We start from the raw sequence: 14,881 nt of genomic DNA, 5'->3' as shown, positions 1-14,881 counted from the left end.
GCTCTGAGCAGCTAAAGTGGTGGGTGGGAAGTCTTAGGGCAGTTTTATAGGATGGCCAAGCCCAGGAGCCCGACTAGAGGGCTGTGCCAGCCGCCTCTGAGCCGGGGTCTGGATGCCTCGTCTCATCCCAGCACTGCCGTCTGCCAGGTTCTGCCATTCCCAGGACCCCCTGATACACCCTCTGCTGTCATCCCCCCTTTCCTGGTGGGCCCGCTTCCCCATCACAATTGCACAGCACGTGGGAAGGGTAAAGACTCGGGCAGCAGAGTTAGGTGGTCATTCCTGGCCGTTTTTTCACTAATTTGGGACCTTAGGAGGATTACGTTGCCACCATTCCTCTATGGGTAAGACGGTGGGAGTGTAAACACCTGTGCGGAAGGAAGGTGGTGGGCATGAAGTTCCCGATGGAACAGGACTGCCACCGCACCTGCCACACGGCGAGGGCGCGCTCCGCATTAACCTCAATTTCGTTGAAATCAACTTCCTGTCTCTTCTATCATCTTCCTTAGCTTCCACTCGCAGGACCCTCATGAGTGTCCTACTCACGGGAATTCAAACTCTGCAATACCGTCATTCTCTGTCCTTAACTTCACTGTCCTTAAGTAATGCTCTGGGTAACAGCATTACTCTGAAAGCTGTCTCAAATAGGGGTGGATTTTTTTTTTTTAAGATTTTTTTAAAATTTATTTATTTGACAGAGAGAGAGAGAGAGAACACAGAGGGAGGGTGAGAGGGAGAAGCAGACTCCCCGCTGAGCAGGGAGCCTGACACGCGGCTCGATCCCAGGACCCCAGTATCATGACCTGAGCCAAAGGCAGATGCTCAACCGACTTGAGCCACCCAGGCGCCCAAATAGGGGTGGTTTTTAATGTACGTCCCTTGTACCTGAGGTCCAGGTAATAGGATTGGCAGTTTATTCACTCCCCAGGCACAGAGAGTCTGCATCCCAGCCAGGGTTGTCTGGTGTCTATTTCCCAGAACCATTACCATTTCTTACGAACTCTCTGGATATTTCCCCACAAATACAGGAGAAGTGGTACCTGGTTTAAATCTTCCCTTCCCATCACTGACCATGGTCTTAGTAACTGTATCTTGCACGTAGCTGACACTCAATGCCTTTGTATTTGATGAACAGAAGTCCTCTGAGTGGCCTTAAGAGGAGGGACGGGTTCGCTGAGTACCACCTCTGCACCCAGAGCCTTCCCGCGCCCGGGCCTCTCACCATGTAGGTTTCTCAGCGGAAGCTCCTGCAATCCGGTCTTATTTGTGCCGTAATTGGATAAGACGGATAAGGCATGGGTATTTTCATAGAGCACATTTCCTCGGATGATCTGCAGGTTTTCCAAAGGGATCCTCTGTACCGTGTTGAGGGCAATGAGTACATAGCCAGCAACTTCCTGGATGGTCTGAGGAGATAAAACGGGACCATGTTACTTCTCTCGTGAGGAACTCAAGGATGCCAGGTGGAAAATGGGTCGAGGAAGCACGCACACAAGTGACTGATGAACGTAAGGCATGTAGATGACTTCAGTGGGGACACAGCAGGGGCGGGGGGGGGTTACAGGATTTCCGATGACTCCTGCACTTTTGCCCCTTGAGCCTGCTGGCAATAACAAAGGGCAACGTGCACTATTTAGGAATGCTGTGATTGTCATTTCACGTGGTGTTCGGGATACTCAGAAGAAAATGAAAACGTCTTATTGATTTCTTTTGTATCTGTCTTGCATGCTCTCTTATTAGAAAAAGAAAAACCCAGAAGGCCAATCAAATCCAAAGTTCAACTAAGGACCAAACTTGGAAGCCTTCAGAGCTGGCTCCTATTGGCTCACTAGAGCCTACTGTGAAATATTTGGGAAATGTGTGAAGTGGTGTAGCTGGAAATCAGCTATAGTGGGAGTATGCAGGAAAATGCTACAAAGCAGGCCTTTTTTTTTTTTTTCCCTTAAAGAGCCAATATACCAAGATACCACAGCTAACGCAATGGTAGACATTTAATATCAGGGTCTATGATGATAGTGGAATTCCAGGCTGGCCTGTTTCTCTTTGACATTATTTCATAGCTATAACTTGACACTAGCTGGAGAAGTGGTTTTCTGATAAAACTTGCATCTGTAGTTCCCCAGGACTTGTAATTGGCATAGCAAAAGAAATATACTAAGGTCTTTATCTACTTATATTTCCTTCTATCATATTTGGGTAAGACAATCAAACTGATGGAACTAACTTTTAAGAAGGAAAGGTCATAATTCCTTTGCATGTAGGTAATTTCCAAATTCCCAAGGACCACCTCACAGTTATTGAACATCCTCTGAAGGCTCAGAAAGTGGTCTTCAAAAGTGCCCAACTGGGTGAGTCGGTTACTTGTGCCTTGGCAAACTGCAAAAGAGGGGAAAAAAAAAAAAGAAGAAGAAACATATCACATGAAATGCCAAGTAAAGTAGCAAAACTAAAATAAAAGGTTCACACATTTCAACTAACTTTGCGAGTTTCAGTGACTTACAATATTAATTCCGATAAAAGGTCACTCAAGACCAATGGGACAAGAAAATGTTTGTCTATGTATATAAAGTATAGTTCATAATAAGAGACAGCTCATCCCTATAACGCAGAGAGTCATTTTAAAATGTTAAAAATTCCAGGGGAAATAGGGGAAAATTCTAGGAAAATCTTTAAGACAACACAGTCTTTTTTTTTTTAAGGTTTATTTATTTATTTGAGAGAGAGTGAGTGCAAGCGCGTGGAGCGGAGGGGCAGAGGGAGAGAGAGTCTCAAGCAGAGCCCAACACGGGGCTCAATCCCAAGACCCCGAGATCACAATCTGAGCCAAAACCAAGAGTCAGACGCTTAACCGACTGCACCATCCAAACACCCCAAGACAAAATAGTCTTTCAGAGCTTTGGTAGACCATAAAAATGTGTATCATAAGGTATTTAAATAATATAATTACAATTGAATAACTACATAATGAACTTTTTACTTTCCAAAAAAGATAGAATATCACATTACTGCGTGTCCAAAGGATATTTACAAACATAACATTACACTAGCCCATATTTTCTGACCACAACGTTGTACAACTTAAAATCAATGGCAGGAGTGTCAATTAAAATCCAACTGGCCAGAGATTAAAAATATTCTTCTAAGCTAATGCATCAAAGAATAAATCAAAGGACTAATTACAGATCTGGAAAATAATGAAATGGAAACATACATTTAAAAACACACTCAGCTACTAAGAAACCGACGTGTCCTTCTGTTTGTCCACGAACACCACCCAGTACAGGTGGAGGTGATTGCTCCGCGCTCTTTGGCAGGACACGGCCTTGGCACACTTAACTCCCAAATGTTTTCACTTAATACAAGAAATAGTTTAAATTAGAGGATGAAGTTAGCCTATGGAAATCACTTGACAGTCTATATTTAAAAGCAAAGGAGATCAGAATAAAGTCAGATTTACAAACCCAGCTCTTTGAAAGACATGTTTAAGCAAGCATACCAAAACAAAGAGGTTGGGGCTTTTGAAGCAGGGAGCTTGTTAAGGGACTACACTTTGAACCAAAATTACCATAAGAGTGAAGAAATATGGCCTCTGGCTTTGGAGGTTAGATCCAGAACGAGCCAGCTTCTACCACATGTGCAAAGGCGTGATTGCAATCAGCGGCCAGGTGGTTGAACACCAAAACAAGGCCAAAGTCAATATGCAGGTACTTTCCTCAGAAACTCTTTCTAAATTTACATCTATATTTTATAGGCTTCTTTGTTCCCTCCGCATGGGAACTGCTCTGAAGAGCATCGTCTGACCGTCTGCCCTTGCATCTCAGGGCCACGGCGGCGAGCGCAAGTTCAGACACCACCTAATCGACCCGAAGCATTTACAAGAATGGTAAATGTGAAGCAATCGCCACATCCTCTTTAACTCTACGGGGATTTCCCTCTTCTCCTCTTCTGTGGTCACATTCAAATCCGGTGGTAGAGAGAACTCTCACATGGGAACTGCAACAGCCCGACGATACTGAGCCCCCATCTGCTCCAGGGGCAGAAGGATTCCATAATTCTTCCAACCAGAACACTGGATTGACCCAACACCTTTGGGCGGCTCTCACTCAGGGGGATGGGCTACTTCGATTGCAACCTCGATTTGGAACATCTGCACACAGCTGGCGGCAAAGCGGGCAGATGGGGCCAGACTGATTTCCCAATTTCAAGGCCTTCAAAGATGCCACCACCGATGTAGGTACAGGGTTGTGACAATAACCCATGACCTTTCGGCAGGCACATGTTGAAACAAAAGCTGTTTTCCTAGCTGGCAGACTATGGTCTCTAAGTTTCAGCCTAACTGATTGGCTGTCATCTAGGTTGCAGAGGACTGATCACGCCCTTCATCCCAGCCAGGTGAACAGTGTCCTAGAACTTAGGGCTGGAGCACCTCTCAGAAGGGTTTCTTCAGTATACAGAGAAATGAAAACTGTTAACAGTTGCTTTCATCTTAAAGAATTTTTTTTTAAAAGATTTTATTTATTTACTTGAGAGAGAAAGAGAGAGAACAGGGGGTGGGGGAGAGAAGAGGGAGAAGCAGACTCCCCACTGAGCAGAGAGCCCGGTGAGGAGCTCGATCCCTGAGATCCTGACCTGAGCCAAAGGCAGCTGCTTAACCGACTGAGCCACCCAGGTGCCCCCAGTTGCTTTCATTTTAAATGATAAAGGATATCAGCTTGTAAATTTCTCTCAGCTGAACCAAAGAATTTTTATTACTAAATCAATGACAAAGAAACTTTTGTCAGTAAAGGGCGCCTGGGTGGCTCAGTTGGTTAAGCGACTGCCTTCGGCTCAGGTCATGATCCTGGAGTCCCGGGATCGAGTCCCACGTCGGGCTCCCTGCTCAGCGGGGGGTCTGCTTCTCCCTCTGACCCTCTTCCCTCTCATGCTCTCTGTCTCTCATTCTCTCTCTCAAATAAATAAATAAAATCTTAAAAAAAAAAAAAAAAAAGAAACTTTTGTCAGTAAAAAAGGAAAACATGCCATTTAGGGGCGCCTGGGTGGCTCAGTCCTTGGGTGTCTGCCTTTGGCTCGGGTCATGATCCCAGGGTCCTGGGATCCAGCCCCATGTCGGGGTCCCTGCTCGGTGGGAAGTCTGCTTCTCCCTCTCCCACTCCCCCTGCTTGTGTTCCCTCTCTCGCTGTCTCTCTCTCTCTGTCAAATAAATAAGAAATCTTTAAAAAAAAAAAAAAAGGAAAACATGCCCTTTAAGTTTAGCCTGTTACATTATAGAAAAAAAAAATTTCAAAAAGACTGTAGTTGTGCTTTCATTCATTCATCCAAAAAATGCTAAATGAGCTCCTAAAATATTTATTTGATGAATACCTATCATGACCCTTCATTGTTTACAATTAGTATGGACTACTTTTATAGTCAAAAAAAGAGATGCCACATTTGGAAGATGATAATAGCAACATGACACATTATCGACGTGAAGATTAATTCAAAAAACGTTTTGGGAAGCAACTGCACAACTTGTGTAAACAAACAAATGTGTCTTAAAAGGTTTCATGCAAAATGTCGCTCATTTTTTTTAATATGGCAAACAACTGCAAAAAGCCCTAAATCCTTGGGACGCCTGGGTGGCTCAGTCAGTTAGGCTTCTGCCTTAGGCTCTGGTCATGATCCCAGGGTCCTGGGATCGAGCCCTCCGTCGGGCTCCTTGCTCGGTAGGGAGTCTGCTTCTCTCTCTCCCTCTGCCTCTCCCCCTGCTTGTGCTCTCTCTCTCTGTCAAATAAAATAAAATAAAATAAGCCCTAAATGCTAAACTGTCCAACGTGTGCATTCTTGAGAACAAGAAAGCAGTTGATATTCTGTGTGATTCGGTTTAAGGCAAATCCATCTTGAATTCTATTCCAGGGTTAATTACTAAAGTCTCAAAAGAAATGAATACAAAGTTGTTTCTTCTGAGGCTTTCTCCCGCCGTCTGCCACAGAGGAGATGACCCTGTCTTAACTGAAATGCAGAGTGAGGATCAGAATGATTTGACCGAGGTTTCTTGATTCAACAAAGTGTCATCTCCATTCCATATTTATACCACGTGTCTCACATTATGAATATAAAGCAATGAGAAGATTTAAATGTGAGACCACTGAATTAGTAAAATTATTATTTTTAAGAAAATCACAAACTAGTTAGGCAGGTTGAAGACAAAACTGCAAAGGGCAAGAGCTTTTTAATTCATCCAGGAGAAAGCTTTTGTTTCTCCCTTCCTCAGTATGTGACCCCGAATGACTTCTCTAAGCTCTCTACCGCGTGCTTTCCTCAAGTAGTAGACGGGGTGAAAATAATATTGACCTTCCAGAATTGTTTTAAAGGCTGAATAAACACAAAAGCTCTCAACCTTCTTTTGTTAAAATTAACTAGTGAGAAATGTGACAGTAATACAAAATACACCTGCACAGATATTAGGGGACCTCTGTGGATATATACTTGCTCTATGGTATTATCTGAACTGGGAGTGTATGGATCTGCAAACAGCTTTCCTCAAATATTGGGCATTAAACAGAGTTACTCTGTCTGTAGAAAAGGAAAGAAAGAAAATTTATCAGAAAAGGAAAGAAAGAAAAAGGAACATATCGAATGATTTCATTAAAATACGCATTGAGGATTAGATGTTTAAGCCATTTACATAGAGAGAAATGTACTATCACTTTAGGGCTATCCATTTGAAGACAAGACAATTAAAAGTGTATCAAGCTCCATACAAAATGCTAGTCATTTGCTTTACCTGTTACAAATCTGAAGACAAATTCTACTGAATCAAGAGTAGCAGTCCCTGGGACACAGGCCCTACAAAGCACTTAGCTCTTCGTCCTCAGATTTTGTTATGAAGATTCATAAATGTGTAGAGAAGCTGAAAGAACTATACCATGAATATCCTTAGATTAGCTTTGTGTTCCTTTTATCACGTCTCTATCCATCTTATTTTTTTGATGCATTTTAAGATTTTATTTATTTATTTGACAGAGAGAGAGACAGCGAGAGCAGGAACACAAGCAGGGGGAGCGGGAGAGGGAGAAGCAGGCATCCCGTGGAGCAGGGAGCCCTATGCGGGGCTCGATCCCAGGACCCCGGGATCATGACCTGAGCCGAAGGCAGACGCCTAACGACTGAGCCACCCAGGCGCCCCTTTCTGACGCATTTTAAAGCTAAGGTATAAAGGCCGTACATTTCAGCCTGGCACACCGTGACCACAGCTCAGGAGTAACTTACAGCTGTTGTTGAAGTAGCATCTACAAACTGTGAGGTAATCAGTCGTAAGTGCAGCGTTTCAGAGTTCCAACAAATTCACACCCCTGTGTCACCTCCGCTCCTATCCCCATCTACATACATCATCCCTAGGGGGCCCCCTCATACCTCTTCTCGGAGGATCCCGCCCCCCACAAAACCATAAACCACTACAAATGATTTGTCTTCACTTAGAATAGTTTTGCCTACTTTAGAATCTCATATTAATGGGATTACGTAGTATTGCCCTTTTGTGTAAGGCTTATTTCACAGCCTACTATTTTGAGATTCATCCATGTCACGTTGCCCTAGCTTTTAGTGACAGATTTTATGGGAAGTTACCTGCACATTATCCTTGGGCATCTAGGGCTGATCCATAGTCTGCGTGTTCTTTTTCTTTCTTTTTGTGTGTGTGTGTGTGTGTGTTTTAAAGATTTTATTTATTTATAGGACAGAGAGAGCACAAGTAGGGGGAGTAGCAGGCTGAGGGAGAAGGAGAAGCAGGCTCCCTGCTGAGAAGAGAGCCCCGACAGGACGCGCGGGCTCATTTCCAGGACCCCGGGATCACGACCTGAGCCAAAGGCAGACGTTTAACCGACTGAGCCACCCAGGTGCCCCCAGTTGTTCTTTTTCTTAAGAACGCCCCAATTTATCTGAACTGAAAATAAAAACAATCTGCCTCCTCTAAGTCTTGGAATCCCCTTCATTTTACGGGGTAGGGCCGTAGCTTACCCGCCTCATTATGGGGTTGTACACCTCTCTTTTCCCACAAGCCTGGGCAAATCTGTATTGCTGATTAAGACACAATATTAAAACAAGTTTCTCCAGATTTTCCCAAATCCACTTAGACACTTTTGAAATTGCCTAAGAAAATTCATAATTGTTTTAATTTGTTGTCTTCTCAACTACATATGAATGTTTGCCAGAGTAGCTGGGCTCTTGTAAATCTCTCCCCTTGGCTTCCTAAATTGTCTGTGCTTTTATCCTTGCCCCATTTTCCACAGAACACCTCGTTTTGAAGCAGAAATCCTATCACGCTACTCCTTGGTGGGAACCGTCCCAAAGTTTCCCAGTGTTATTAGAACACAGTACCAGCTCCATTCTCATTGTCCCTGCTTCTCCCAGCCTCTCCCAGCCACACTCCCCCGAGTTCTCTCCAACTGGCCCACTTCTCGTTCACTTCAGGGCTGTTCCACCTGCTGTCCCATCTCCCTTCCCTCCAGATGTTTGCATCTTTGTCTCCCTTTTATCATTGGGATTCCAACTCAACGGTCATCCCTTCAGAAAAGCCTGCCCTAGAACCAGATTAGCTTAAGTGCCCACCATTAAATTCGATCACATCACCTTGCTTTCTTTACTTCCTAGTAAATTCATCAATACTTAGAATTATTATTTGTTTATGCAAATATATGTATTTATTTATTCATTCATCTATAGGGTGGGGAGTGGTGGATTTTATTTTTAATTTTTAATTTTTTTAAAGATTTTATTTATTTATTTGTCAGAGAGAGAGAGAGAGGAAGGGAGGGAGAGAGCACAAGCAGGGGGAGCGGAAGGCAGAGGGAGAAGCAGGTTTCCCGCTGAGCAGGGAGCCCGATGCGGGACTCGATCCCAGGACCCCGGGATCAGGACCTGAGCCGAAGGCAGACATTTAACTGACTGAGCCACCCAGGTGTCCCTATTTTTAAATTTTTAAAAAAGATTTATTTATTTATTTTAGAGAGAGAGAGGGAGGGAGGGAGAGAGCGTTGACTGGCTGGATCCCAGAACCCCGAGATCATGACCTGAGCCAAAATCAAGAGCCGGCCACTTAAATAACTGAGCCACCCAGAGGCGGATTTTATATAGATATATGTGTATCTCGTTGGACTGACCACTATGATGTGTGTACGTGTGTTACTGCATTTCCATTTTACATGGGAAAGCAATGGGTGGCTGTATGACCATGGATGACAGGGATGAGACCATGAAAGTCTTGGATGACTTGACAGGGTCTCTTTGCTTCTCTTGTTTCCATACGTCCGATGGAAGAGGAAGGAGACAGGATGTCTTACAAGAGTGTCAGTCCTCACAACCTTCTGTCTGGTCACTGTAAAATCTTTCTAGTCTAAGTAACATATTTGATGAAGCTTTAAAAGCCAGAGGAGGACTTTTTTCCACTTTCATGCTGAGAAGGTTTAAGGAAATCCCAAATAAGATGATATTTATATAATAGATTTAAAAATATAGAAGAAAAAGATGCTCAGAGAATTTGCCAGAGGTTTCATTGTATCAGAATTTATCATTTCTTTTGCCTTACTGAAATTGTATTGTGGTGGTGATTTCAAAATGTGCATGTATATCCATCTCAACTATGCTAAAAATGCCCAGGAAATGCACAAAGCTGTTAACAATGGTCTTTTATCACTAGTGGGATTCTGGGTGTTTTATTTATTCCTTACAGTTGTTCAATTTTTCATATTTTCTATAGTGACCATATATTACTTTATAATAAAAAATTACTGAGGGGAAAATTTACAAAAATCTGTGTTAAACAAGGCCAAAAAAAGACATTTTAATATAATACATTTTTAATGGAGAAATGATCAAGCACAACAATTAAGATCCTCAAAGTTTTACACTGTCCACGTTAAACGGCTTTGTAAAAGTGCTTTAAAAATTAGACATAATTGATGAACAGTGAAGTACTATATACAAAAAGTGTGAGAAGGGAGAATAAGCTGGAGATAATTCACCTCATTATTGTTCTTAATAGTTGCGTACGGCAGCTCTTGGAAAACACAATGCATTGCACAGAGATAGTTTGGTCCATTCAGCAATGGGCTTGAAGAGTTCCCAAGTTGCATCTTTTCCCCTGATCTATACATATTTTACATTGGTTTTGGGGAGCATAGCGTAATTTATCCCATAGAAAAATGTTATAGATTGTGATTACAGTAGCAGACTAGCCTAGGCAACTTATTTAACTCACAACAGCTGGTAACAGGAAAGTAGAAAATCTATGGTTGAGTCATAATGAAATAATTGGGCAAAAAATAAAAGTAAATACAAAGCAGCATTTACGTTGTCACTGTGGGTTTAATCAAAGGTTTTGTAGAGCGGGAAAAGTCTCATAGTTGTGAAGATGTTTCTCTGTTTTCCAGAACTTTATATTTTATCAGTAGTTCCTTATTTTATCATATTTGATTTTTAACTAATAAATAGTTCTCAGCTTATAGGCATCCAAAGATAGTTGTCAAACTGAATCTGAATCTACACTGTGACTTGGAAATGCATATGTAATAGTCAAAAGGTCCTCTTAAATATTTGATAACTTGCCACATGCATTATAATATCCCTACCGGACTAAACATGCCAAGGTCTGGCTTGCCCAACACAACTGCAAGCCACAGGAACTCCAATTAAGTTAACAAGCAGAAGCTTTTAAAATAACACCTCTTTTATTTTTGAGTTAGGGAACAGAACACCTAAACTGGTTGATTTCTATCCCCATGCCTCTCCTAGCCATTCAAATAATCCCAAGCCAAGCGGATGATTTTTAAACAATATACAGCATTAGGATACCTTTGTATACCGTGTCTACTCTCGCGGGGGTTAACTGATGCATCTGAACCCCAGGAAATTCAGTTCTCTGAGAGACCGTGAAATATGCTTCCAGTGACATCATCAAACACCTATCAGAGTGACGATGGTGATAGTATCATTATGGGATGGTCTCCCGCCAGTTATCTCAACTCTCTAGGTCTCAGTGTTTCTCGCTGGTTAAATAGGGGACCAGCTTGGGGCGCCTGGGTGGCTCAGTTGGTTAGGCGTCTGCCTTTGGCTCTGGTCATGATCCCAGGGTCCTGGGATCGAGCCCCGCATCGGGCTCCCTGCTTCTCCCCCTCCCTCTGCCATTCCCCTGCTTGTGCTTTCTCTCTCTCTCTCTGTCAAATAAATAAAATCTTTAAAAAAAAAAAATATAGGACCAGCTCAGCATATTTGACAGGGTAGGGTGAGCAGTTATGAGATCATGGACATGGAAGTACTTCATAATTCACAACTCCCTACATATAAATTACGTCTGACACCGGGGCTTTACCCTAGCAACCAAACCTTGGCAATCTATTTCTTCTGCCTATGTCTTCATGATACCAACGAGCCATTTCCCACCGCCCACCCCCCCGCCCAGGGACTTAAAAAATTTTTTTTAAATAGTCTCAGCAGAACTGATGAGTTGTATTGAAATTTGGGAGGTTTTATAATTCTTATTATAGGATGTTATCCCAAGAATGGTCCTAACTATGGAAACTAAATATCTTAAATCACAGGGCTGGCAATCCATTCCATTTTTAAAAAAGATCTTATTTATTCGTTTGAGAGGGAGAGAGAGAGACTGAGCAAGAGAGAGAATGAGCAGGGCGAGAGGGAGAGGGAGAAGCAGACTCCCCCCCACTGAGCAGGGAGCAGGATGTGGGGCTCAATCCCAGGACCCTGGGATCATGACCTGAGCTGAAGGCAGATGCTTAACTGACTGAGCCACCCAGGCGCCCCTCCATTCTATTTTTTTATAGGTAGTTTAATGGTCAGTCAGAGATGAATCTGACCTATATTACTGAACTATGAGAAACTGATTTGGACTAAAAAAGATTTCATAGGGCGCCTGGGTGGCTCAGTTGGTTAAGCGACTGCCTTCGGCTCAAGTCATGATCCTGGAGTCCCGGGATCGAGTCCCGCATCGGGCTCCCTGCTCGGCAGGGAGTCTGCTTCTCCCTCTGACCCTCACCCCTCTCATGCTCTCTCTCTCATTCTCTCTCTCAAATAAATAAATAAAATCTTTAAAAAAAAAAGATTTCATAAAGCAATACCCACCAACCTTTTCTTCATTCAATCCAATAAATCTCTTTTGAATACCTAGTATGTATCAGACAACCCTCTGTCTTGGTGGCCAGTATCTCTGTATTTTAAACATATGGACATGTACTGAACAAAAGTTCATGCATGGAGGAATTACGTATGCCAGCATCTTTACCAGGTTATACAGAACTAGATCTATACGTGGTTAACGTATACCCTCACTGAATATTGAAGGCTGAGAGCAGGGCATACAGAAGAAAGCACAGAACACTGGATCTGGTTTAAAATCTCTCTATGTGAAAATATAAACAACAGTGAATTGAGTGTGTCTGGTTTTTCCTTTCTAGAGATATCATGAGTAAGCTCCTCCTCTCGGGCCTGAGTTCTGTTTTTCTAATCTCCTAGCTGGGGACTATTGCTTACTCATGTTCAGGGGCCCTCTCTTCACATATAGGAATACTTCTGAAGTGACTAACACCACTTCCCTTCCAACAGTGTGGTAGCCAAACCACGGCTTCTATCCTTCCCTCCACTGCCATTTTTGCTTCTGACCTATTTCTTTCGAGTTCTGTTGCCTTCTCGGATCAGTCCTTCGGACCTACCAGTGCAGGGCAGTGCAGAGTCAGGAATCACATCAATGCCCGACATCTCCACAGCCCTTCCCAGTTTCCAAGGCTGCCCTGAAACCTGGATGAGGAAGAGGTGTTGAAGAGCTAGTTACCACCGAAGAACCCACTGAATGAGGATGGGTTTGCCCATCTGACTGGTTGTCTGCCTCACAGAACGCCAGGAGACTTGAAGGGATGATGGGGCACTTCCGGGGTGGGGTGGGGCGGGAAAGGTGACATGAGTGATTGTCACAGACGGTTAAGCCCAGAGAAGGGCTGGTGGAAGGACGTGGGAAATATAAAACTCCAAAATGGGGTTGGTGGCAAAGGCCATTGCTTGAAAACCAGGTTTAAAAGCTGATGAGGGTTTGACCGAAGACTGCTCTCGGTTTACTACCACCATTCAATTCTGACTTTGTTCCATAGCGAACTGGTGAGCAGAAAACAGTGGGTGGGTGAGAGTGTGAGCCCTCAGGTCCAACATTCCCAAAGCCCTTGGCATGCGTGGTTGGCAGCTTGCTACATCTTCAACAGCTTCTCACAGTTCAGTCTAATGCTACGTCTCAGGGTGCAGTTTTTCTCATCCTACGTACACCCTCACAATCTGTCATTCCCAGCAAGGTGATGTGGAGGTAAAGCGAGGCAGGGCTGACAAGATTTCACTCCTCTGGGCACACTCCTCACCCAACGCACATGCCTTCTGTTTTGTACTCTGCTCAGGTCCACATGACTCACTCTCTAATGACAAAGGCTGAGTAATCGTCCCCATATTGGGCTTTTACGTGCTGGTTGAGTTGTCCTTCTAGAATTCATTTGAACGCCCTGCACGGCTGAGAAGCATCACGGCGAGGCGGAGTCGTGAGCCTTAGGTGTTTACAGCTTCTCAGAAAGGGTTCATCCCCCTATGCTCTGTGATTGCACCTGGGCCAGGACGGGCTGTTTGTTCTTTTGTTCATTCACTTATTTAACTAAAGCATATTTGATAAAATAGCTGAGCCACAGGGGCGCCTGGGGGGCTGGGTCGTTAAGTGTCTGCCTTCGGCTCAGGTCATGATCCCGGGGTCCTGGGATCGAGCCCCGCATTGGACTCCCTGCTCCGCGGGAAGCCTGCTTCTCCCTCTCCCGCTCCCCCTGCTTGTGTTCCCTCTCTCGCTGTCTCTCTCTCTGTCAAATAAATAAATAAAAATCTTTTAAAAAAATAAAATAAAATACTAGAGCCACAGTTGCCAAGAATGAATCAGAAGTACTCACTGCCCTGAAGGAATATGTGAGTCCTTCGGGGAGATGACTTTACACATGAAATAATCAGAGGACACCATAAAGCCACTCAGGGTAGAGACGTACCACAGGAACACAAGTCAGAAAGCAGAGAAGTCGCCAGCCTGGAGTTACCTGGGGAAAGGACTCCAATATTCCTTATTACCAAGCAAGTGGAAACGTGATACTTCACTTTCAGAGTAGAAGAACAAGTCGCCAACGAGTGCCAGGTGCTGAGCCTGGTGACTGCCTCACACAGTCCCACAATATGCCACACTCCAAAAATCAGGTTTCTTCCATTCCTGTCTGTGTTTCTGCATTCCTCTCCTCTGGGTCATTGTCCATATCCTAATTCGGGGGTACAGGTGACCCTTTCTGGGTTTGTTTACAGCTATCTGTAAGGACCATGTCTCCATCCATTCTTACTGAACAAAATTCTGGAAAAGATGCGTAATTTGCAAGGAAATGAAAGATTTCCAGTCCAGAACGGGGAACAAGGATCTTTGTTGCAAGCATTTCTCTGCAGAGAGCCTCTGGGTTCTATGGGGCAGCGCCTGCCTACCCCCCACCCCAAGTGGTTTAAATGTTCTTTTAACCTTTCTATTATTATCCATGCTTTGAAAAAATCAGCCTCTAACGCACCATTGTTTTAAGGCTCTCTCTAAATAACCATTTAAGTTGGTTACCAATGAGCATTAGGAAAAAAACAACAGAAATAGCCACCCTACCCCCTGCAAAAAAACAAAGCAAATGACGACAGTAAAAATTTGAAACAAGGGAGCAATCGCTAAGACACCAGGAAAAGGCCATTAAACGTGTGTTTTCTTCTTAAAACAAAGATAGTCCCAGCAACGCCCCCCACCCCCGACCCTCCCCCTGGCGGCACCTGCCATGGGAAAGTACATCTAGTTCCT

The 14,881-nt window shown here is 43.8% G+C and overlaps 1 protein-coding gene and 1 long non-coding RNA gene across 4 annotated transcripts in view; one reads left to right on the top strand and one right to left on the bottom strand.

Annotated features, from left to right (window-relative positions):
- The window catches only part of EGFR (epidermal growth factor receptor), a 199,863-nt gene that overhangs the window by 58,514 nt on the left and 126,468 nt on the right, over positions 1-14,881 (bottom strand). For 2 of the 3 annotated variants that reach the window (XM_036122804.2, XM_036122805.2), the window contains exons 2-3: positions 2,225-2,376; positions 1,223-1,406 (exon numbers count right to left, since the gene is read on the bottom strand). In XM_036122804.2, coding sequence (XP_035978697.1) covers positions 1,223-1,406; positions 2,225-2,376 — 336 coding nt within the window. Of the gene's footprint in view, positions 1-1,222; positions 1,407-2,224; positions 2,377-3,211; positions 3,353-14,881 lie in introns of all 3 variants that reach the window. The other variant, XM_078059944.1, reaches the window with a different exon arrangement.
- The window catches only part of LOC144379712 (uncharacterized), a 140,548-nt gene that overhangs the window by 1,834 nt on the left and 123,833 nt on the right, over positions 1-14,881 (top strand). The window lies entirely within an intron of this gene.

The sequence above is a fragment of the Halichoerus grypus genome, chromosome 12 (genome assembly GCF_964656455.1).
Source record: "Halichoerus grypus chromosome 12, mHalGry1.hap1.1, whole genome shotgun sequence".
In the NCBI taxonomy this organism is placed as follows: domain Eukaryota; kingdom Metazoa; phylum Chordata; class Mammalia; order Carnivora; family Phocidae; genus Halichoerus; species Halichoerus grypus.
The sequence above is the reverse complement of the archived record's forward strand: the minus strand, read 5'-3'. Positions and strand labels throughout refer to the sequence as shown.